At 35.1% G+C, this 26,886-nt stretch overlaps 1 protein-coding gene and 1 long non-coding RNA gene across 2 annotated transcripts; one reads left to right on the top strand and one right to left on the bottom strand.

The window, feature by feature from the left end:
• Nucleotides 1–1,144: 1,144 nt before the first annotated feature.
• Nucleotides 1,145–26,886, bottom strand: LOC130240234 (uncharacterized). The gene is made up of 3 exons (XR_008838748.1): nt 26,762–26,886; nt 21,950–22,112; nt 1,145–2,048 (listed from the first exon to the last, which is right to left on the bottom strand). It is a non-coding gene; the product is annotated as an uncharacterized LOC130240234 (long non-coding RNA).
• On the top strand, nt 15,602–26,480 carry slc25a43 (solute carrier family 25 member 43). The gene is made up of 5 exons (XM_056471665.1): nt 15,602–16,009; nt 21,418–21,659; nt 21,960–22,132; nt 23,097–23,231; nt 25,047–26,480. Exons 1-5 carry the CDS (start codon nt 15,738–15,740, stop codon nt 25,260–25,262), a joined length of 1,038 nt encoding a protein of 345 aa, XP_056327640.1. The 5' UTR covers nt 15,602–15,737; the 3' UTR covers nt 25,263–26,480.

The following is a 26,886-nucleotide window of genomic DNA, read 5'->3' as shown; positions in this document are numbered from 1 at the left end:
CTATAGCATAAGGAAGACATGTGTTCATAAATTTGTGTTTAGTTTTTATATAAAACCTATGTTGTTGTTGGTAATATGGATAAATTCATTGAAATTAATCATTTACTGGGAACCTGCTCCAATGGGGTATATGCACACAGACATTTATATATATATGAGAGAGGGGAAAGATCAGCATAGGACCACGAGGTGGGAATCGAACTCGGGTCGCCGTGAGCACCAGAGTGCACATAGCGACGCACTAACCACTACACCACTGGTGCTGACATGCACACAGACATTTTTAATTTCATGCCATGTCTTTAAATATGGAAACTAATTTTACCCCAGTATTTTCAATGAGATTTCTGCGCTAGCCTTCTGCTAATGACGGCGCCTGCGTTTAAACGGTCTTTCGTCACTTTAACAACTAAATAAATGCTTAAGTCTATTTAACTGATTGTAGTTGAATTACATTACAACATCAATGCTGTACAAGGAAATTGAAAATAGTCACATAAAGCTTTCACCGGAAGTTCATCATTGGCTGAAAAACACTAGCTGTGCATATAGCCCATTGGATTATTTGAATCAGTGAGTTGTTAACTCAAGAACAGATGGAAAAAGACCAGTATGTTTCATTAGTGGGATTTAACACGTTATCAGCTGATTTAAACTATGCCATCTCTGAGAGTGTGATGATTTCTGAAAATGATTCAAAAATAACTTTTTATCCTGCTACATTTATAAAATGTAGTGGAGTAGAAAGTACAGTATTTTTTTTGGAAAGTAGTCAAGTAAAAGTTGGCAAAAAAAAATCTGATAAAGTGTAGATACATTATACTTAATTAGTCATTTAAAAATACTTACAGTGCTCTGCATAATTGAGTACACCCCACATTGAAAATGAATATTTTTATCCATTTCTCAGTGAATATGGGTAATATATATTGGTGCATTTGAACAGAACAGATTTATTAAACAGATATATTTATTAAAAGAATATTTTAGTCACAGAACATCTTTAGAAATGGAAAGATAATACATTTAAATACATGCAAAATATAGCAAAAAAAAGGATTACAAAATTTCAACTGAATTGTATATATTTTAGTTTCTCTTGATTTTTGCTATGTTGGAAAATTTTTAATTTTTTAATTTAATATTTTCGCTAAGAAAGTTGGGCTGCTAAATTTTGAACCATTAACGTAAGTTATTTTGTTAGATCAGCTCAAGATTTGGCTTCAGTACTGACAAAACTAATGCATATGCACAAATATAATAAAGGATCCTATAGAAAACATAAATGTAAGTGAGAGATTTGTGGGGGGTGTACTCATATATGCTGAGCACTGTAGTTACACCTTAATATATAAAAACCTGCATATGAAAATCTTGAGGGATCCAGCTGCGAATGTTTCCTCCAGGTACTTGCTGCGCTACTGTATTGAGATGTGTTTTGTCATATGCGACAAACTCATTTACCTATTTACACCTAATGTTTCAATGCATATCTTTTTCTCCACTTTCCTGCGGAGGATATACAGGTTGGATGTATTTCAAATGCATAATGTGCTGTGCAAATGGAGCATGTTCTTTCATTGTTCTTCCAAGCTGATTTAACCTAAAAGGGAGTTAGATTTCTAAATACATATGTTTTAAAGTCATAAATAATGTCCTTACTCATGCATAACGCATCTCACACGAAGTCTAAAGTACTTTGCTCAGTGAGGCAAGTGTGCTGTGTTAACTTTTCAGTCCACTTCACTCCAAAGCGAAACGGCTAATTGCCCATCTGCCATTCCTCTATCTGGCTCTCCTTGAAGACATCACCTCTGGGGCTGTGTTTGCTTGTTTGTACCTGTCATGTGGGCCTGCTTGTCCACCCAGCATGCCACTTGGTAACGTCTTATCAGTTTCTTAAAGATCAAAGACCCATGGTGATCTTTATCAGCCGATTTACCTCCCCTCCTTCTTCACTCGGCCCCAAAACCGTGTAGACCATGCCTTTGAGCGCTTTAGTCTTTCCTCTTCTTATCAACAGTGAAGGAGTTTCATTCTTCGCAGGCCTTGGAACAAGAGAGAGAGAGAGACCAGACTAACCAGTGTCTGCACAGTTACATAGAAGAGGTCATTTGGTTGTTTGACAGGGGGGTTAATTCAACATTGTAAATTTGAGTGCATTATGTACGCTCTCAATCATAGTTTACACCTGGTATTAAGATGCATTCTTGTTAATCCGATCTTAAGAGGATGGCGCTAAATAATGGTGTTTTTCATTCATTTATATCCTGTTTTAACACATTTTAATCTGTTTTATCTGTTTGTAATCACTGTTATTATTTGTTTTCATTTTCTTATACTTGTTCCTCCTTTATTCCTGTTTATGTAAAGCACTTTGAATTGCCACTGTATATGAAATGTGCTATATAAATAAATAGCCTTGCCTAAACAGAGTCTAAAATGTTTTGAGACCACATCCAGATGTATTCGAAAACACACTTGGTTGTATTGCTTTCGTAGATGCTCATGTTGGCTGTCTCTTTTATTCCAGCTGACTTATGTCTTAAACTTAAATGTAAACTTTGCCGTCTACAATCCGAAATATAGTTTGATGGCGACAAATGTTTGAAAACATAATAGGTGTTTGGTGTGGTTTTGTAGTTCAGAGTTAAAGGGAAAGCTTCTGCTTTATATATTTGTTTTTTTGTTGTTGTCTCCTTTCATCTTTGTATGTGTAAAGTATACAAACCAGTCTATAGACATAAGGAAAGTTGTCAATCGATTTATTTCTAATTAACTAATTTAATAATTTCCTTTCAATCTAATGTACATTTTCTTCAGTCGAAATCTCAGCTATTTTTCCTTCATTCATTTATGTATTTTTTCCTGCATTGATTCATGGCAGGGGAAATTACAAGTTTATTTTGCGACATTAACCAGGTAATGTCAATTAATAATGTTTTGTTATACAGTGTAAAGGGATAGTTTAACCCAAACATGGAAATTCTGCCATAATTTACACTCTCTTGACTTGTTCCAAACCATTTTTTTTCTTCTGTGCAACAATAAGATTTACTGAAGAATGATGGAAACCTGTAACCCCTGAGATTAACAGTAGAAAAAACAAATATAAAAGTCATAGTTACAGGTTTGCAGCATTCTTCATTATGTCTTCTTGTTGAACAGAGCAAAAAAAGGGTTTGGATACAGTCAAGGATGAGTAGATATTGCAAAATTTTCATTTTTGGGTGAAATCCCTATAAACCCTCTTATTTATATATATATATATATATATATATATATATATATATATATATATATATATATATATATATATATATATATATATATATATATATATATATATATATATATATATATATATATATATATATATATATATATGTTATGTTTTTGATATATATTATGTTTTTGATATATGAAGTGTTTAGATGCAAAACCCTCTAAATGCCCATCTGAAAATTTCCTCTAAAATGAGCATTTTTATCAGGCTCCTGTGTGTATGTTCAGTAATATCACTTATGGCAAAGAATAAGTCCTTTTTCTGGTATTTAAAGTAAAATATCTCAACATAAACCAAGGAAAAAGAAAAAACGTTTATTTTCGTAAATGTCAGACGGCACTTAGAGGTTTTAGCATCTGAACTCTTCATATAAAGTTCTTTTCAAGTCAGACAAGAGTTAGAGCAAAGCAAAAAAGTAGTTAATTAAAATAATCCTGCAGAATGACACCTCTTGTCCACACATAGAGTGATATCTCACATCTGTGCCAAACTCCAGGAAAGATACATTTCTGGCAGAAAAGAAAAGAAAAGATCTTGTTGACTAGGAGTGCTCCAATGTATCTGGCTCTGACCTTGCCCAGTACCAAACTGCTTCTCTGCATTCTTCATAACATGTTTTTCATCAAGATCAGAGATGCATAAACTGGGGCCATTAAGTTGACCCAAAGTAACCTTTAATTTGTCCTCCATCCCATCTGAGAAGAGAGAGAGAGAATGATGGGGAGGGTTTAGAGATTGCCAGTTGAAATGTATTGTAAACCTTTGTTTTATTTGCTAAAAGCAAACTGAAATTCAATGTTTCAATTAATTAATCAGATTTTGTTTAAATGTACATACTGTCACCCAAGATTACAGAGACTTTGGTGAGCAAATCAAGGCAAAGGCAGATTCTGCTTGACTACTGTATTCAGCACTGAACTCCACTGTGTTATAAATGTGATTGTTAGTTTTAATTGCAGTAATTTGTTATTAAAAATATATATACTGCATTGGTTAATACAATTTAAAGGAATGTTTTTTATTTACTTTGAAATATTAAGAAATAAATGAGTAATTTACACATGGCAAATTTAATGTAATAGAGTTTGGTATATTTACCTTCGACCCACAGCTCACAATGATATTTGGTTTTTGGCCCTTCAGACAAAAAAGTTTGGGCACCCCTGATCAAGATGTTCATAAAAATTTCTATCACAACACATAGCAAAAACTCAAGGGAACCCACACCAAATTATTCTTCTAGGTTCTGTAACATCGTGTACAGGTGCAAACTCTCCAGTCATTTGTGTTATTAATAATTTAATATGCTATAAAATTGATGACGTGATCTTTCCCTCAGCAGATGTGATTATTTTACATAAATCTAAAGTATGTTTTTTTACAATGGAAATATCTCCTTTTCTTAAATGTATGATGTTTATTTTTATTTTTCCTACTTGCTTTTGTTCCCTGGCAGGTTCTCAAGTGTATTTCAAAGTCAGTCTGATTGAGCGTTTATGCGTTTATGGATGAGCAGACAGCGCAGACAGTCTAGGGGTAAGTTATCAAAGTCACGACCTTGCCCTGACCTGGGTTAAGGAAGTGGTCATGCAGCTCTGGACAAAGCTGTGGAGGAGAGAGTCTGAGAGGCCTGGCGGTCGTGCCTGAACAATAGCAGTCGCACATTCAGCCTGGGAGTTACACAAAGGCCAGAGCTGCCCCCTTCACCCTATTCACACCTCACCATAGAGCTGGCATTTCACACTCCTCTGTGAACAGCCATTCAATCAAACTACTGTTTAACTTGTTTTTCTGACTTGTTTTTTTTTTAATTGCAACATCATTGCATACTGCTGTGTTGTGTCGGTTAATCTGGAGGGTTTTGGGTAATGATTGTACAAGCTTATAGAATGTACTGCTGAGCATTTGATTAAAATTCAAAGGGACGCTTTGCTCAAAAATTATTAATTGCTGTTAATTTACTAGATTTTTAGCTGAAACTTTAGTTCAGTAAATAGAAATAGTAAATATAAATCAATATGCAGAGGCATTTTGTAGATGAAAATAAATACTGTGGCTCCTGATGATACTTTGAGGTCTAATCGAAATAAAATATTTGTTCTGTGCACGAAAGTAAACTTTATGACAATTTAAAGTTAAACCAATGTCTCAGCATTGACAGTATAGAGTGTAGACTGCAAGCTTCCTGTCGCATGATGGCGTATTTGTGGTGTAAACTCACACTCTATGTTTACAACAGAGAGGAAGGAAGCGTGTGCTGGATGCTGCAAGTTGTAAACAAGCAGCGCCAGCTACTGCGCGAGTTTGAATCTGCACATATGTGATTATGCGACAGAAAACTCTAATTTTATGAATGTGCACAGAATTGTCTGCAATTTTTATAATTTTAAATAACAGTTTCTATTGTAATATATTTTTAAAGTGTAATTTATTAATTTTAAGGCTAATGATACTATTTTAGCATCTTTAGTGTCACTTGATATTTTGGGAATCATTTTGGTGCTCAATATACATTTATTGTTATGATATAGCATCAAGATATTTTGATGAATAGAACTTAATATAAATCTGCAACATTATATAAATGTTTACCTACACATGGATCAATTCCATACATCCTTAATGAATAAATTTATGATTTCTATTTCAACATACAGTTAAAGTCAGAATTATTAGCCCCCCTTTGAATTTTTTTTCTTTTTTAAATATTCCCCAAATGATGTTTAACAGAGCAAGGAAATTTTCACAGTATGTCTGATAATATTTTTTTATTCTGGAGAAAGTCTTATTTGTTTTATTTTGGCTAGAATAAAAGCAGTTTTGAATTTTTTTTAAACCATTTTAAGGTCAAAATTATTAGACCCTTTAAGCTATTTTTTTTCCATAGTCTACAGAACAAACCATCCTTATACAATAACTTGCCTAATTACCCTAACTTGCCTAGTTAACCTAGTTAAGCCTTTAAATGTCACTTTAAGCTGTATAGAAGTGTCTTGAAAAATATATAGTCAAATATTATTTACTGTCATCATGGCAAAGATAAAATAAATCAGTTATTAGAAATAATAAAACTATCATGTTTAGAAATGTGCTGAAGTCGGCGCCAGTGGTGTAGTGGTTAGTGTGTCAACACATGCACTCCGGTGCTCACGTCGACCCGAGTTCGATTCCCATCTCGTGGTCCTATGCCGATCCTTCCCCTCTCTCTGCTTCCCACACTTTCCTGTCAATGCTGTTCTATCAATTACAGGTGAAAAATTATAGAAATGTGTTGAAAAAAATCTTCTCTCCGTTAAACAGAAATTGGGGAAAAAATAAACAGGTGGCTAATAATTCTGACTTTAACTGTATATTAGGGGCCTTTTGAATGCACTGTAATGAATGCTGGGTTCCACACAATTCCTTCATGTTGCCCCAACACAAATTAATAAAAGCTAAACATTTTTTTTAATAAATTTATTACTATATACAACGTTATATGTGCAGCTGTTATGTGCAAATTGGCATGTAAAGTGTGTTGTTAAATAAGTGTATATGTGTATAAAAGTGTATAGCAAGTAGTGATGTTGGTTTCGCAATTATTATCATCAAGCGTTCATGAGATGGATTGCCTGAGGGAAGAAACTGTTTCTTTGTCGGGCTGTTCTGGTGCGCAGTGCTCTGTAGCGTCGACCAGAAGGTAAAAGTTCAAAGAGGCAGTGTGCTGGGTGTGAGGGGTCCAGAGTGATTTTGGCAGCCCTTCTGCTCACTCTGGATAAGTACAGTTCTTGGGGAGTAGGAAGGGTTGTACCAGTGATTCGCTCAGCAGTCCGAACTATTCGACGTAGTCTTTGGAGGTCATATTTAGTAGCTGAGCTAAACCAGACAGTTATTGATGTGCAGATGACTGATTCAATGATGGAGGTGTAGAACTGTTTCAGCAGCTCCTTTGGGAGGTTAAACTTCCTCAGCTGACAAAGAAAGTACAGCCTCTGTTGAGCTTTTTTGACAATGGAGTCAATGTGAGTGTCCATAAAAAACCTTAAGAATTAAGTTGATTCAACTCATTTAAGTAATTTAAACCAGCAGCTAAAGTCCTTTTTGAGTGTATGGCCAGAATTAGACAAGTACAAAAATACCATGTACACGAATGTTTGAGTACTGAGGTGTGTTGCAAAGAAAAAAAGTTACATATTAAAAATGTTTGATTTATGATTGATCAGTAAGCACCTCATGTATGAGTCCCATTAGGACCACAGTTTGGTCCACATCACCAGGTCCCGCAGCTATGAGCAGAAGATGCTCATGGTTTCGTGGGGCCGACTGCTCTGTAGGGAGTCGGAAGCCCTAAAATATTCTTTGTCTGAGTCGAGTGCCCTACAGCAAGACCTAAGAGGAGGACTCTACAAGCCCCCCCTCCTTGTTACTCAATGGACTACTCCACCCATTACCTGTCCCGGCTCTGGATCAAGGTGTGGGGGCTGCATATCAAACAGTCTCAGGCCTTTGATGTTCAGAGAAACACAAACACTGATCTGACCAGAGTCGTAACAGCTTATTTGTCCCCTTTAGTCATTCATGGGCTGCTTGTTGAATGTCTATGCCTTCAAAGGCTCCTCTCTGTTAGTCTGGCTTACAGTAGCCATGCTGGCTTTGAGAGGCCTGTGACCCACTATGTCGAGGGCCATCTGGCTTCCTGCTAGATTTGATATTGATTTATTGGTTGTACATGTGAAGATAGGAAAAGGCCAGCTGCCAGGAGCCTGGGTCTATCTAGTGCGCTGCATGCCAACTAAATGGCTCTCATGAAAGCATCTTAGTCTTCATACACTGTAAAACCCAAAAAGTTAAGGTAACTCAAACCGTTTGAGGAAACCGATTGCAACAAACCATTTTAGTTCAAAAACAAATCCTAATGAGTACTGCGAACTTAATACATTTGAGTAAATAAAGCAACTTGAGCACAGTAAAACCTAATAAGTTAAGGCAACTCAAGCTGTTTGAGGAAACCAATTGCAACAAACCATTTAAGTTAAAAAATGTAATTTATATGAGTACTGTGAATTTACTGCATTTAAGTTGAAGTAATGAGGTATTTAATGAACTCATCTTCAACACCGAGTTCAAAACTCTTTTCAAATGAGTAGAATAAACTTTCGTTCAATTTTGAGTGAACTACATTCATTTCATTTGATGAAGTTGACTGTTGGGTTTTACAGTGTAGAAATAATACAAGGAAGTGTTAACAATGACCTAAACAGCCTTTATGAGTTTAACAGCCTTAAACATTCTTTCTAAGATAAAACCATCTAACCCAAACATTAAATTCTGACTGTAAAACCCCCCAGACATATAATATTAATATCTAAAAAAATGTCATGCTATGAGTGAATGAATAAAATATTTTGTTAGTTATTTTATTTAAATATATATATATATATATATATATATATATATATATATATATATGTGTGTGTGTGTGTGTGTGTGTATATATATATAAATATATTTAGATTTTTTTCAAATAATTTCATTAGCAGCAAAAATCCTAGATTAGACATTCTATAATGACGTCCAAATTAAATTAGCATAAATGATGTCATACAGTCACTTTAAGATGCATTTTAATTACAAATTATTTGTGCAATGGCAGTAAATTACTATAGTTTATTGATTCTCCATAATATATTTTTTCTTTCCTAAATATTTGCACGTTATAATTTAGCTTTCAATATTCACACTCTAGAATGGCCATGTATGTCTAATAAATTGACAAAGTTTTGACACTGAAATGTGTGATCCATGCTTCTGAAATAAGTTAAAAATAAATCTATACGGAATTCAAAAGTATAGTCAAAATATAAATATGTAATCTATGTTAATGACTTGTTTTTATTATATTATATAATGTTTATTACTAGACAAGATCGTAAACCACACTATAAAGAAATTTTCAGTATAAAAAAACTTTCTGTGGAGAGGGATAGTCAGCTATCTGCACCGTTCCTATGTAAAGGGCGTCAGTCCTTTTCTTCCCGATTATCTCCCCAAGCTCTCTATCTTCCCCCTTACCACCTGGCTGCGGGCTGTGATGTGGCTGTGTTCTTGATAATGAGGTGAGAACTTTATTGCCCTTGTCTCTGGCCTGGCACCAGCCTGCTAGAGGAGGCCTGTCTCCAGTCTGGCACTAACTGACAGAGAGCGCCCCCTTTTGAGCATTTACATTCACTACAGACTACATCATGCAGGCCAAGGTGTTAAATTGGATTGTGGAGGATTGTTTACATTGCCTTTAGATTATTTAAATAAACACACACACACACCCTATTGGATTTAATCTGGGTGGGAATAAGAGGCAAGTTCAGAAAGTCAGCCAGTCAGTTCCTCTTCCTCCAGCACTCCATTTCAAAGCAAGGGATCAAGGGCAGACTTGCGCATGGCATACAGTGAATGACAATAGCCGTAGAGAAGAGCAAGACAAAGGAGCTCTGGAAGTTCCCGGGTTAATAAATCCAGGACACACAGTCAGGAAGGCCACTGTGTGAATTCAAGAGGAAGTCAGTGCCCTATCCACTATAGTAGATGCAGATCACAGAGGAGGCGGGCAGGCGAGGATGAATAAACAAAGGTGAGAACAGGACTTAAGGACACGTTAAAGCATCACGAGAAGATATTTTGTCCCGGTAGCACACAATGTGTCCATCTTGTCAAGTAGCTTTTCCACTAATTGATAAGATCCAGCACATGCGCACACTTCACGCCTGATCTTTCATAAGAATCACCCCATTATCTTGTAATTGGAGCTGCATACATAAGACCCAAAGATCAAAGGGTTCCTTCTTCTCACGCACAAAGGAAGTGTCAGGACATTTACTGCTTTCTGAGGGCTGAAAATTCACTCATTTTCACTGCGCTCAGATCACAATGACAGTGACTGTCAATATTGAATGTGTAAATATAGTAAGTCCCTGAAGAGACCATTTACTGTTTCACCTTCTGTGACTGTGATGTACAGTGTGTGCATAAGTGTGTGTGCTGATCATAGTTCTTGACAAAGCACATAGTACAAATTCCAATCCACACATATCTTAAGTTTAAAATCATTTTAAAATCATTAATTCAATTTTAACGAAGACTGGAAGTGAAAGGTATTAAGCAGGCTTCTTTCTGGTAAAATGGATGTAACACACTGAAAAGTATATATAAGTATATATACTTTAGGGGGCATTAAAATATATATTAAAACCCCCCTAAAGTATGCAACACTATAGAAATGACTAAATGAAACGTTTTCTATATGCTCATGTGGGGCAGCAGGGTGATAAAACACAGATTGAGTTGAAAAGGCATTAACTTAAAGAATAAAGGTGTGAAACTGTGAATTAAGCCATCAGGAACCCTTCAGTCTCCAGTGTCCCAGCTTTTCCAGAAATGCAACACTTAAGATTGAAGGGTTCATGATGGTTTAATACTTGTTTTAAAACCAAATTTTATCATTCCTCTTAACCTGTTTTTGCCCTCGCCCTGCTGCTGCTCCAGTGAGCATTTCTTGTACATTGATTACAGCTTAATTTTGCAGCTTCTATAGTATTCCATCCTTCCTATGTGCATTAAATGGGGTTCAACTTGTTCAGTGTAAGATACATCTAATTTTTGGGCAATTGTACTTGTAAAGGAAAACCTGATAATAATTAAGCACATCTGAATACAGGGCATCTTTCACTTCCAGTCCTCTTTAAAACGAATACACCACTTATTAATTAAGTTTAATATTAATTAAGTTTGGAATTGGTCAAATGTGCCTGAGAAAACTCTATGATCAGAATATGGACTTTTGATTGTGATATGTATGCAATGTTATAATAGTGAATTAGAATGATGTCGTTTGTAATTGGTAAAATGTGCCTGAGAAATCACTATGATCAGAATATTAACTTTTAAATATGATATGTAAAGTAATGTGTGTATTTATATAGCACATTTACCGTGTATGACTATACACCCAAAGCGCTTCACAATCACATGGAGGGTCTCTCCACACCACCATCAGTGTGCAGCATCCAGTTGAATGATGCGACAGCAGCCACAGGACAATGGCGCCAGTGCGCTTACCACACACCAGTTATAGGAGGAGTTGAGAGAGGGCCAATGGAGGGAATTTGGCCAGGGCACCAGGGTTACAACCCTATTTTTTGCAAAAAGTGCCATGGGATTTTTAATGACCACTGAGAGTCAGGACGTCGGTTTAACATCTCATCCGAAAGATGCCGCTCACTGACACTATAGTGTCCCCTTCCCTTTACTGGGGCATTAGGACTCAAACAGACTGCAGGTTGAGCACCTCCTCCTGGCCTAACTTACACCACTTCCAACAGCAACCTAGTTTTCCCATGTCCCATCCAGGTACTGACCAGGCTCAGCCCTGCTTAGCTTCTGGGCTGCAAGGTGATATGGCTGTGGGAACTTCCAGAGCTCTGTATATGCAGAGATGGGCAGTATTTATGATATTTTTATTTCAAATACATAATTTAAATACAAATTTGTATTTTGTAATTTGTATTAGATGTGATTTATGAAAATGGGTTAATATTTTGTATCAAAATACTTTAGTGTCTTGTATTTTTGTTTTAAAATACTGTAAAATACTTTGTAAGACATCTTCATCAAGACATCATATAAATGCACCCTCTGATTGGTGCTTTGAATATTATTGCCTCTTCCATTTAAAGAAGAATTTAAAAAATCTTAGGAGAAAGAGTATACTGTACAAATAATAGTAGTTTTGGATGGATTGCTGATGTTGCTGTTGTTGATGCCAAATGTTTGTCGTTAAAACAAACAACATACGGTAAAAATAAGTCCAGTGGCAAACAGTGGCAATTCCTACAATACTTCATTGGCTGTTTCAAATGCCAGTAGTTGTTCAGTAGGTCTACTGTATAGTTAATGAAGAGGGAAGATGTAAGCCTTAAAATGTCACAACATATGAAACACAAATATTTAATAATCAAAAACTCCTAATACAGTTTTCACATTGAGTTTTACAAGCGTTCAATAGCCAAAAAAGAAACAGATTATGTGAATAATAATTTTTAATTAACTCTTTATTTTCCATTTTTAAATATAAAGAGGTCGAATAATCAATCTACAGAGATGATGGCAATTTTACTGGCCACATTTGCTATCAAACAATGTTTACTTTACTAAGTCAGTTTAATTGGGAAGGGATTGATCGAATAGGTCTAACTGATGGAAGATTTCCAAAGAAATACCTTTGTAAAAGTATATTGTAGTATTTTTAAAATACAAAATACAGTATTCTATTTTGGTACATTTGTGGCTGTTATATTTTGTAGTTCATTTAAAATGGAGGTATTTGGTATATTATTGAAAAATACATTTCAATGTATTTTTGCTAATCCCTGGATATATGCATGTATGTATATGCAATATTATAATAGTAAACAAGAACAATGTAGTTCGGAATTGGTAAAATGTGCCTAGGAAAACTTTATGATCAGAATATGGACTTTGGATTGTGATATGCAATACTATATTTCTCAAAACAATACCAGCCCCCCAAGTTGCAATGCAGTGACATAGAGGCTCTTTTGAACAGACTGTCATTTCCTTCTCGGGACACTGTTATTCCAGTAGCCTTTGTGAAAAAGCCAAGTGGCCGAGCTACAGACAGGAGGTGGGCTCTTCACAGACAGCTGAGGTTGTCGACTCAGCAGGGGAGGGAGGCGCACATCGCAGGGGGATACAGGCTGAAAACAAACACTAACTCTAACAGGAAAGGAACTACAAGACCCTGCTGGGAAATTAGGGGGACTCATGTGCTCATTTTCATACATTGGGCAACATGCCGCAATGTGGCATCCTTTATTACGTTTGTTGTCATGTCAGGGTATGAGTGGCATGGAGGAGATTGTTTACACAACTCGTCTTTTGGGGGATTAAAGCTTATTAACACAAACGGAGCATAAACAAAACCAGTGTCTGCTTTAGAGATAAAATCTGATACTTAAATATTTAAACCATAGGCTTCATGAACAAGATTAATTAATTCCCTGATGAACTAATTACTGCTGTTGCGATTGGTAAATATAACTAGATTTAGTGCACATGTAGTAAAACAGTTGGTAATTATAAGGTTATAAATGCATATATACAACAAGTATATAAGCATATGCATATCTAAATTAGATATTTACAACATATTATTAACCTAAGTGATCACATTAAATGATCTTCTTTATTTGCTTTCTTCTAATGCTTTACATGTATCACTTCATTATATCAGAGGTTAACACCATTGCTCATTTGAGAATTGTGTGGTTTTGGGTAAAGACTGCCATCTGCTGGATTCTTGTATTTAAACTTTTTTTAGTCTGTTCAAAATGTTGAAGGTGTCTCTCAGTATCTACATGTTTATTTTGTATACTGGATTATGTACAAATTGGGGTGGTAAAATGTATTTTTCTAATAAAGAATAATAGTTTTAAAAAATGTAAGTCTATTATGCTCACAGAGGCTATTTATAGGAATATAAATACAAATAAAAGGCATATATTTTTACAATTAATAATTTATCCTATTTTACTGTATTTTAAAATGTCTCTGTGTAACAAAAATATATATAATAATCTGATTTGATGTTTAAGACACAATTCTTCTAATTATTAATGATGAAGACACTTTTGTGGAAACTTTAAAATGTAAAACTTTTAAAATAAAATATTAATATATCTTGTGGAAGCCATAATTATGTTGTAATTAAAATGTAAATAATATTATTAAAATAATTATAATTAATTAAATAGCTTTTATTTGAAACAGAAATCTTTTGAGACATTAAGTAAAATAGCCACTATCACTTTTAATCAATATATTGCACCCTGCAATGATTCTTTTAGTTGTTTCTGACCCTAATCATTTATATAGACCTACATGTATGTTAATAACATGTTAAAATAAATAAACGAATGATTAAATAAAAAATCTAACTACATTAAGTATGGTGTGAGCTTCATTGGAAGAATAAGGATGTTTTATTTGTCTATGACAATTTGGATTTGTATATTTATGTTCTATATTTAGTAGAACATCCCACATATGGAAGAAGCCATAGTTTTCACTATTGAAAAATATGCTTTATAAGAATTGTGTGATCATAACTTGGGAAGACTGTTTTGAGAAGAATGTTTTACATTTGAAAAGATTTGTTTACAAGTTTCTGTATCATTTTTTGAGACAAGACTGCCATCTGCTGGTTAGTTATGGTTACTTTGTATTGCCGCACACAAATGAGATAAAAATAAATAAATAAACGAACCTGTTTTTGGAGATCTTAGCTTGAATTTAAAAATACTTTACTGTTTACCCATGTTTATATCTGGAACATACTGGTCATAGTGAACATACATTCAGCAATAGTTACTTATATGTGACCAGGGACAACAAAACTAGTCATAAGAGTAATTTTATTTTTGAAAGCTGAATAAAAAATTGGCTGAGATAAAACTACAGTGAAACCTAAAATCTGATGGTTAAAAAAAATCAAGTTATCCAAATCGAGCTATTTGCAGTGCTTTTTATATAGGGGAGAGTGGGGACAGTTGCAACACTTTTTGCATTTCAGTTTCTCAGAGACAAAGTCAAACATTGCAACTGACTTGCAATTGACTAATATGTTTTACAGCAACGTTCTCTAGTTAGATTAAAATATTAGCAAATAAATTATAACAAGTTTAATGTCATACAGTTTGGTACATTTACTTTCGACCCACAGCCCTCAGCCAAGTTTGGTTTTTGGCCCTTTATAAGAAAAAGTTTGGGCACCCCTGCTCTAGCTCATTCCTGAAAGGAGGAAGAAGTATTGTTGTAACTATTTACGGTAGAAAATGTACCAAATGCCTTTATGAAATATGATCTTTACTTAACATTACAATGATTTTTGTCATAAAATATCGATAATTTTGCCTCATACACCTGTATTGTTGGCTTTTCGTACAAATACACCTTAAAACAGGTAACATGGTACACGGTCACATACTAAGTGCCATTTTAAGCTTTGTTATTCAGATATATAATCGAAAACAAAAAACTACAAGAGAATTACTTACGTTATACTTATGCGTCCATTGTCCTTACATTCATCAATTTTCATTGCCTTAAAGCGAAAAATATAAGCATGTTTACTTTGTTTGTGGCTGTCTGAGACAGGATATAAGTTACCATCTATAGCCTTTTGACAGGTATTATAAATTGATTTTACATGCAACCAAACTTGCGCAGACGACACCCCGCCTTCACCACAATATCCACCAATGCGACAGCCTGCTGGATGACATGTTGCTCTGCAGCTGGACGGCTGTATGATAACAAAACCGTTAGTGTGGTCATTCTGTTATTCTTAAACGCCATATCTGTTATTTTTATACGAAAAAACTAATCTGTCGAATGAAGTATGGCAACAGTCAAAAAGGATGCCCGACTGACGAGTTCGCAAAGTTTGATGTGCGTCGGTTTTGCTGGGATTTTTAGCAAAACTGTAACGTCGCCTCTGGAAGTCGTCAAGATTTTGAGCCAAATAGGAACATTTCACTGTAAACGCGGCTTCCTGCACAGCTTTGTTTTAATTTGTCAGAATGAGGGACTTCGAGCATTTTGGAAGGGTAACATGGTTTCCTGTCTGAGGTTGTTTCCCTACAGTGCCATACATTTAGCAACGTACAAAAAGTAAGTAGACATTCTTATTATACTCCAATATTCAAACAAATGCATACTTTGTGATTAGCGTTTACCTCCAGTGTAGGTTTAGCTGCTTTGAGTATTCTGTTTAAAGATAAGATAAACTTTTCGATCAGCTGTGATGGTAAACAAACACAACAGGAAGTTGACGCGTTAACTCGATAGCGTTTGAAAGCAGATTAATACAAATTATCGAATTATAGATTGTTAGATATTATTAACACGTTTAAATGTGCGTGGGATGTCAGATTTAAGAGAGGATGTTTAAATAAAATTTTATTTAATTTCCTTATTTAGCATAGCTTGTGTTAATTCGTTAGCAGGGGGTTTACGTAAGTTCATCCTGACGTATCACATCACGCCTTTATTCCTAACCAATCACGTTGCTCAGAAAACGAGCACGTTGATGTGGCGTCACCCTGAACCCAGTGGGCGTGGTCTGAATTCTGTGAAGTCATAAAATTAGCGCATTCATAAAATGAGTACGCTACCAGTTTTATGGCAAGCTGTTTTAACATTAATCTATAAACTGTAACATGATCAATTTTCATGCTACTGTCGTCTATATTAAGATACTTGGGTAGTATCTTTTTCCTGTAGGACTAATACTTCCAAATTAGCCAATTGTGCTTATTCGTTAATACCTTTTTAAGATATATATTAGAACATATTAGAACCATTTCCAGTGTTATAATTGTGAGCTTTGCAGTAAAACTCATTCACAGAGAAAGTATATGTTCACATTATATTACACATCTGTTTATATTTTCTAAAACAACTAACCACAGAGTTATGGGATCAGAAAAACATCAATCTGTAAACATTTTTATACTTCAAATGGGGAAAATAAACATGCGTTATGGATGTGACAAAAAAGTCTGCAAGTTTACAGTATACAACATACTTTGTAGAAATTCTGTGAATTAAACTGCACAACCCAAAATAAATAATGCAAATCAAAATGATAAGGAGTTGGCTCTCTATAGTACAAAAATGATTGAGTTTACTTTTGACAGTTTTGTATTTATGAGGGAAAAAAGCTTTATTATGGATGTGACATCTCTCAGTTATGGATGTGACGGATGTGAAATTGCCACTTGTGTGACTTTGGTAAATCAAAAATAATTGTTTGAAAACATTGACAGAGATATTTTTGAACATTTTTACAGTCCTGTAAAATACAAGCCTACACAAAAAAACCTACTAAATGGTTTCACTATTTTGATGAAAAAAGTTGTTTTTTTTCATGGTAAGGTTGACATTTGCATGGAATTGCTCATATTCATTAGATGCACATTATTTAATTAGATACTATAGTTATTATTCATTAGACATTGGTACTTATTATATGCTAGTCTATAAGCCTATAACAAATAAACCAGATTACAAAATATATTGATGTATAATAAGTAAGAACTAATACCTAACAAATAACTACCATTTTAACAGGCACTAATACCTAATAAATAAATCACTAAAAATAAATAAGTAATAGTATTTATTATATTCTTATTGGAAATATTAATAAAGATAAATGTAACTATTGGAATAATTACTATTAATTAATAGATGATTCAAAAACAGAATAACTACTAGTTAATACAAGTATGTTATTATGTACAAATATTAAACCTGTAATAAATAAACTGGTGGCACGGTGGTGCAGTGGGTCGCACTGTCACCTCAGAGCAAGAAGGTCGCTGGTTCAAGCCTCGGCTGGGTCAATTGGTATTTCTGTGCGGAGTTTACATGTTCTCCCCATGTTTGTGTGGGTTTGCTTTGGTTTCCCCTACAAGTCCAAAGACATGCAGTATAGGTAAATTGGGTAAGCTTGATTGTCCGTATTGTATGTGTGTATGTCCTAGCCCTTCAGGTTGGGGGTTGAGCGTTAGGCTGTAACGACCCACCTCAAAAAAATTAGATGTTACGAAACACACATATGGTTTGGCTAAATATCAACTTCTATATAAATGGCCCAGGCAGTAAGTGACTGGAATAGATAGTTGATCTGTCAATAATAGATTTCCATAGGATTCAAAGGAATTAAAAAAAAAATTGTTCATTAACATAATATTTACAAGTCACTATTGAAATAAATACTAGTATCTAATAACCAAGAATGTGTATATATTGACAACCACCATAGTACCTAAAGAATAAGCATTCATAGATAAGAAGAGAGTATTAGTACTAAATTAATGACAAAGGCGCTAGTATCTAAAATTAAGTACTGGTAGCATGAAAGTAGATTCTAGTATGTTTTTAGGGTAAACGCTCAAACAGCTTGCCAGCGCAGTATCAGCTGTAGTGTTTCCATGGATATGAACTATGCCCTTCACAGGAGAGGCGTTCAGCTAAGCCTCTGCCTGTCCATAAACGAAAGTACTCCATTGTTGTACCGGTCACGTGTATTTTCACATGCTGCAGGGGTTAACAGAGACACCGGAAATGCCTTTAGAAAGACCCGTACATGGTGTTCCAGGATTCCAGGAAAAGAGTGGAGGGTGTATTCTGACCTGTTTTGAACACCATGTTCCTCTGAAAAGAATACGTGTAAATATATCCAGTGCAAGCTTATGTTGTTGTTGGTTATTAATCTAATATATCTGTTTAAATCTCTAAATGTCTTTCTTTGCAGGAATGAGTTCTCTATATATATATTTTGTACATTATATCTCTGCATATAATAACACATTATAACAGTACTGTAAACGTTTTACTTAAGTGATGTATTTTGTTTTTGATAATTTTCTTTTCAAATAACAAAAAATAAAATATGAATCAAAGCAGGAACATCAAATTTTAGTGTCTGCATCAAATTTACAAAATAAATGTTATAACTAGCATATTTTATGTATACATCTACATGAAAATAGCTATATGTAAGTTTTTGACTATTCTAAATCATATAAATGCCATAATATGTTTGCAGATATTTAAAAAACATGCTAAGTGAACACATTTGTGAATCTGAAAAACAATGCTAAAGTGAGTTACTCTCCTTTCAAAATGTGCATTCCGTCTTGTAATGTCTGTCTTTCGTTTGGTCATAACCCTCCCACTGCCAGTTTACCCAATTATAATTTAGCACCCGACTCCGGTTTGGCTTGGTGGAAAATGCACCATACTTATTTTCAGTCTTGAAGACTGTCTCAGTTTAATGCAGACACAACCGAAAACGCAACCTTTAGATGACCCTACGCTCCTGATGGCGCTTGCATCTAAACAGTCTTTCATCTCATTTTATGCCAGAACATCTAAATAAATGCTTAAATCTTAATAACTGATTATATTTTAATTACATTACATCACTGATGCTGTAAAAGGAACCTTATGAAATTAAAAAGTAGTCGCATTAACCTTTCACTGGAAGCTTATCTGTGGCTGAAAAACACTAGCTGTGCATATATCCATTAGCAAAAAGTATAAATATTACAAAAGTAAACATTAGGTTACATTGTAACACCATGTCCCAATAACATGTGAAGCACAATATTCCTGCAACAAGGGATTAGGCTATTAGCAAAAGATTCAACAGGAGAGAAACATTTAAATACAACCATTCAGAATAGTGCACTGCACTCCAACAAAACTCTAGGGCTTATAATCTTATTAATACATATTAAACCTCTTTAACGTTATTAAAAATACATTTATTCATTCATTTTCCTTCGGTTTAGTCCCTTTATTCATCAGGGGTCGCAACAGCGGAATGAACCGCCTATGTATCCAGCATATGTTTTACACAGCGGATACCAACTGCAACCCAATACTGGTAAACACCCATACACTCCCACATTCACACACATACACTATGGACAATTTAGCTTACCCAATTCACCTATAGTGCATGTCTTTGGACTGTGGGGGAAACAGGAGCAACTGGAGGAAATCCACACAAACACAGGGAAAACATGCAAACTCCTCACAGAAACGGCAACTGACCCAGCTGAGGCTTAAACCAGCGACCTTGCTGTGAGGCGACCCCATTGAGAGTGCTAACTGCTGAGCCACCATATCGCTCATTAAAAATACATGCTTATATAAAAGTAAATGCTATAGGTTCAAGACCCAAGGTAAACTATCTGCTTCTGCTTACAGTATGGCAATACATATCACATAAAATGGCACATTGGTAACACAGAATAAAGCAGATAATCAATTCCTGAGGAGATTATTGTCATAGACGTGTATGCTGTTGTTCAGCTGCGAGAAATAGAAACCGAAATTTCAGGTAATGGTTAGGACAAAAATTAGTTTGAACACATTTCCATACTCATTTAAAAAGTGTTTTGAATTAGGAGTGCAATACCTAGCCCAACCACTGGGTGTCAATCTTACATACTGCACCTTTAACATTTTAAATAACATTTATGAAAATAAAATCGAAAGATATGAGTGAGATATGTAAAATATATAAACAAATAAGTGATGATCATGCTAAGTTTTATTCTATTTTAAATGATTTAAACCTTACTAAACCTTATTTTAAATCTTACTGCCAAATTGGAAAACATTGTTTTGAAGGATATTAACAAATATATAATAAAGGCAAATGTGATTCTTTAGTACAGTATGTCTGAGTAGTAGCATGTTTTAAATTTGCTTTGATGAATAAATAAACTAGTACTACAATGAATGCAATTTTATTGGATGTCAGAAAAAAATATATATAATTTAATAAGATGCAGGCAGCACAGTGGCACAGTGGGTGGCACAGTTGCCTCACAGGAAGAAAGTCACTGGTTCGAGCCCCAGCTGGGTCAGTTGGCGTTTCTGTGTGGAGTTTGCATGTTTTCCCTGTTCACGTGGGTTTCCTCCAGGTGGGTTTTCCCCACAAGTCCAAAGATATGCGCTATAGGTGAATTGGGTAAGCTAAAATTGGCTGTACTGTATGTGTATGAATGAGTGTGTATGGATGTTTCCCAGAGATAGGTTGCGGCGGGCAGGGCATCCGCTGCGTAAAACATATGCTGGATAAGTTGGTGGTTCATTCCACTGTGGCGACCCCAGATCAATAAAGGGACCAAGCTGAAAAGAAAATGAATGGATAAGATGCATTGTAATGCACAAACAAAAACAATGAAATCCGTTTTACCATTATACTTTTTGACCCATGTTTAATATACAAATTCCCATCACTTTTTTAAACACACATTTACTACAAGTAAACTAAATATACAGAAAAATACCAGTAACTCTTAAAGTTTCCAGACATTTCCTTCAACTGTAACTTAACATTACAAGGGTACACTGGTCTATATTTTACACTTTTCTGCGAGTAACCTTGTGAATAAATCACCTACTTATGTAACTGATAGATATGAATCATGTACGCAAAAATACTTACTATCTACTACTACTACTTATTATCTATCTTATTCTATGTTTGGCAGTATTGTGAACCTGCACATAGATGAACTGGGCGATATCTCACAATGGAGAGCCATAGTGGCCGGTGGACTGGCAGGCATATCTGCAGCTCTAGCAACATATCCACTGGAGGTGGTTGAAACCAGACTTATTGCTCAGAATTGCCAAGAACCAACGTACAGAGGCTTGCTGCATTCTCTCTCCGTCATATACAGAAATGAAGGACTTCAGGCTCTCTACAGGGGCTTTTCTCTCACAGTTTTGGGTAAGGACCAACTTAGAATTTAAAGCAGGGATCACCAAACTTGTTCCTGGAGGGCCGGTGTCCTGCAGATTTTAGCTCCAACCCTAATCAAACACACCTGAACAAGCTAATCAAGGTCTTACTAGGTATACTTTAAACAATCAGGCAGGTGTGTTGAGGCAAGTTGGAGCTAAATCCTGCAGGGACACCGGCCCTCCAGGACCGAGATTGGTGACCCCTGATTTAAAGTATTAAAGCTCATAATTTGACTTCAATTCTGCTTGAAAAGTTGATTTAAGTGCTCGAATTACCATGGAATAGGTGCTGTTCCCTTCTCGGTTGGCTGCTATGCAGTTTATATCAACTTGGATAAATTGTGGCAGGAGCGTCATGTTCGCTTCACATCTTTGCAAAACTTCATCAATGGCTGTCTTGCGGCAGGAGTTGCTCAAACTCTCTCCTTCCCTTTTGAAACTGTGAAAAAGAAAATGCAGGTGAGAATTTTTGAACTGTTCTGCTGTAGTGCAACAAATCAACACAAGAGGGCACAATTGCACCAGTGTCACAAACTTAAATCTCCCTAAATCAGGGGTATCCAAACTCGGTCCTGGAGGGCCGGTGTCCTGCATAGTTTACCTTCAACACACCATCCTGGACGTTTCTAATATACCTATAAAGAGCTTGATTAGCTAGTTCAGGTGTGTTTAATTGGGGTTGGAACTAAAATATGCAGGACACCGGCCCTCCAGGACAGAGTTTGGACACCCCTGCCCTAAATATTATAAAGATTTACACTCATTGTAACTTATTTGTGCCCCTGGTGGCCATGATTATGTCAAGAATTATACACTTAAATATCAACTAAAAACACAATTTGTATTTTAATTAGTGTTTGCAACAGGTCACACATGACAATACAGCGCACTATTATGAAGGACACAGGGCCCTGCAACAGCTGAGAACGTACATAGTGTCCAGCGTCTGCCTATGCCAAAGATAATTTGTCTAAAGATAGCTGACCCCTAACACACACAACTAACATAGTGCTGTGCATCTCTAGTTCATATATGTTTTGTTTTGCTGAGCACAACACAAACTGGATACTGAAACTTCTGCTTTTACCTCTTTGCAAGTTAAATGACATTGTCAGACATAAACGGAACAAAGCTGCCGAATGCTCTGAGAATTTCAGTTTGGTGCTAAACAAAAGTCTTTATAGACACAGACAACATAAACTGCAGAACACATATCAATAGGGTTTAAGGGTAGAGATATTTCAGTACAGAATGGCAATCAGTTGTTTCAGGAAATCAAATGTACATGAATTGAATGAAAAGTTTTACTCTTATTTTATCTTGCATTCATTGTATATATTTTTCTCTATAAACACTCATGTCAGTGTTCTTTTGTGCAATTATTGTTTAATAATCAGGAATAATTTTCCAATCATTACTCTAGGCTCAGAGTCTTATTTTGCCCCACTGTGGAGGAGTTGATGTGCATTTTAACGGCATGGTAGACTGCTTCAGACAGGTCATCAAGAACAAGGGTGTCATGGCTCTGTGGAGTGGCCTTACAGCCAACATGGTGAAGGTGACGTCTGTTTTATGTTCTTGCGTGGTGAGAGAGATAAAAATAACCAAAGCACTCTATGTGTTCTATGTAAATGTTCATACAAAGTTTGAACTGTCATTAATTATATAATAACGCAAACATTCCCCAGAAACATGTCTGAAAAAATGCCTTAAATCAAAGCGAGAAGTCTTAAATTAAATGGCATTAAATATTTCATGAACTGCAAAAATCTGTATTTTTGTTTTCCAGAATAAATATTGACACGTATCTGTCAGTGGGGTATGAAAGTTACTTTTCTGTTTGAATTAAATTAATTATTCTTAAATTTATTTGAAGTTAATCAGAAACTTGCTTAATTCTTTTCACTTTTAAAAGGCACATTTTGTAAGCTGTTTGGACAGAACTGTGTGTAGGTAAAGTGTGTACACAGTCATATTGGGGTGATATAAACAAAAAAAGTCTCTTTTTTTTTTTTAATTTCCTGACCTTAAAATAGGATCCAGATCCCTCCCATTTTGAGGCCCACCACAACGTGATGTAGGAGTATGGTTTCCCCACCCACCGAATTGATTGACAGTCGCATATTAACATGTCTCCGTAGTAACGCATATATTCATATCAACAAGACAGGACGTGCGCAAAGCATTAAAAGATCTGTTCAGCTCGCTGTGATCATCAATTATTATCAAATGTGATCAAGAATGAGTTTTACAAGTTTAAAACGTTTTTAAAACATTGCATGTTTGTAATGAATTACAGCGATTTTACTGTCTTTCACCCCAGCCGCGTGTCAGAACAATTATAAAAGACGATGCTGTGTGTGACTCATTGTTGCAATCCCAAAACAAATACATCAATTAATCGATGGGAAAGTTCTTACTGTAATATTGTGTATTTCTCACAAACGTTACGTGAGAGCTGCTTCCTTCATGTCTGTCACTGTGCTGTTTATCTGACACAGCCTAGGCGGAGACTGAGGCACACTCTGACAGGCACGTGGGCCACAAAAACAACTACATTGTATTCAAAGAAGAAAATCCAAATCTTCTCAAAGCTGTAATAAATAATCTGATGGGTGTTTTGCGCTGGAGACACAAAAGACTTGTCTTAAATCTTGAAAAAGGGGTAAAATAGGTGCCCTTTAATTTTGTTTCCTAACTAAATGTATCTTGATTTATGCATATTTAGATGTTAACAAGGAAAGCAAAACCAAAATATAGAGGAAGATCTTCAGTTTCTTTAGTGTGATGAAATGATGGAAATTTATACAAGGTTACAGTTTCAAACTTTGTTGCTAATATACATTTGGTTAATACAGCTCATTGTGTGCTCCCTATGTAAATTTACATTTTTAAGATACATGTTTACTTGATCTTAAAACGTCATAAATGTCCTAAAAAAATGTCCTAAAAAAATCTGCGCATCAATGAATTTGCTCTTCAGTGTTTGGACTTTCATCAATGAAATTTAAACCACACTGAACTGAACTAAACTGAACTTCAACTCTGAAAACTAGACTGACACATTTCAATTTACTAAACTTCTATGTTAAGCTGCGCTTTGACACAATCTACATTGTAAAAGCGCTATAGAAATAAAGATGAATTTAATTGAATAAATTTCCTTCAGAAATCCTGCAGGAATTCTGTTCTTAAAGAACAATCTGTTTCCTGCAATCTACAAAATTAATAAAGCAATAGTAACAACAACTGACTTTCCTGATCGGTCTCTGCATGCAATAGCATACTCTAACGTATTTTGTTTGTGGAATATATAAATAATGCCTTCCCACTTCCTTGTTACCAATATGTGTTTTATTCTTTTTCATTTTAGATTGTCCCATATTTTGGCCTGCTCTTCAGTTGCTTTGAGATGTGTAAGCAGGTCTGCCTTTACCGGAACGGCTATATCATTTCTCCACTGAGCTACAAGCTTAAACCTGGTGTGGACCAAAGCCTAGGCCCATATGAACTGCAGGAATTTAAGCGCTACCTAAGAAACAGAAAATCACACAAAGCACAGACTTCATCAATAGGAAATCGTTGGTAAAAAATCCAAGAGGAGTTATCAGGAACAAACAGACCTCCAATAATGTCTACTGCTGCAGTGCACAATGTATTATTATTCAAAGTTGTATTTGTGTCGTATATTTGATTATCATGAAGAACATGTATTGTATTTAACATCCGACAGGCTATTTTTGGAATTATGCATTTATTTACTTGAAGCACATCCATTATGAACATTTTAGGAAACAATGAGACAGGCCCTTAAAGGAAAGGGGTGCACCTGTGAGGCAGTATTAAAGGTGCTCATTCATTACTATGTTGATATTTATTGCTTTTACAGTATGTGCTTCTGAAATGGCGTTTTAAGAAGTGTGGAAAAGTTTTTAGCACTTCTCAGGAAAAATGTTGAACATCATTTCAACAGTGTAGAGCAATGCCTTTGTCTAACAAAGCTTTCGTATATTTAGTATATACAAAGTTTTTACTGTATTTTACCTCACATGCCTTTTAAAGGTCTTTAATTTATAAACCACAAACTTTTAACGTCATATTGTGGTGGACTTTTAGTATTGGTTTATTTGATAATGGTTGAGAGTATATTGAATCTGCATTGTAAAAAATTGTGTATGTACTCTGCTGATCTGGACTAGGCATGGGACGATAACTGTTTTCAAGGTATTCCACGGTTTGGAAAAGTCAAGGTTTTAAAACTGTCAAAACTCTCTGCAATACCGTTTCTAAGGTATGTGTACGAGTTTTATTATTGTTTTTTTTTTTACTTTTAGGACAACAGTATCTCCAGCAGAAAAAATGTCCAAAGATGCCATTTTAAATTGTAAAAATAAATCTGTTTTTGAAACAAATGAAGACAGCAGAAGTCAATAGTTAATTTAGTCTGACATGTTTACTGTTGCAAAATGTTTTAAATGTTTCTCAAAATAAAATATATTATGTGCAAAAGGGAAAAAAGTTAGTTTTTTACCCAGACATTTAAAAAGAATATATTTTAGAGCAGTAATCAACACTGTGAAACCGTGATATTTTTATCCAAGGTTATCATAACGTCAGAATCTTATACCGGCCCATGCCTAATCTGGACACACGGTAACCCAGGAACCACTGACTCTGAATCAGATGTATGCATATGATTTGATTATTAAAAGTGTATATCATAAAGGCCTATTATGTTTAACTATACAAGTAGCCTACATTGTAAAAAATATAAATAGCAATAAACATAACTTTGTGTTATACTTGTCATATGACCTGTTTATTATTATATAATGCAAACATAACTGAAATGCATTAGCAGAGACAGCAGTGATTCAGGTTGTATTGATTTTGTATTGCCATCTGTAGTCACATGTTCCCAATTGGATCACTGGCTGGGCCACACAGTCAAAAGTCATGTGAAGGACTTTGCACTGACATGTTGGCCTTTTTCTTCTCGCACACATGCCCTTGGAGATCATTAACCAAAGAAAGGCAGCAATGTAGCTAGTAACAAACACGCATGTTGTGTCACCTTGGAAAACTTACTTCTTGACTTGACAGCTGAAGGAAAATCTGGACAATCCTGATTCTCCAGCTGTAGTGGTGTGCAGGTGTGTATCAAAAGCAGTATTTTTTTATATTGTAAGTGAGGAATTAGTGGATGGGCTGAA

Source organism: Danio aesculapii, chromosome 14 (assembly GCF_903798145.1).
Source record: "Danio aesculapii chromosome 14, fDanAes4.1, whole genome shotgun sequence".
In the NCBI taxonomy this organism is placed as follows: Eukaryota; Metazoa; Chordata; class Actinopteri; order Cypriniformes; family Danionidae; genus Danio; species Danio aesculapii.
This window is presented reverse-complemented; position numbering and strand designations above follow the sequence as displayed.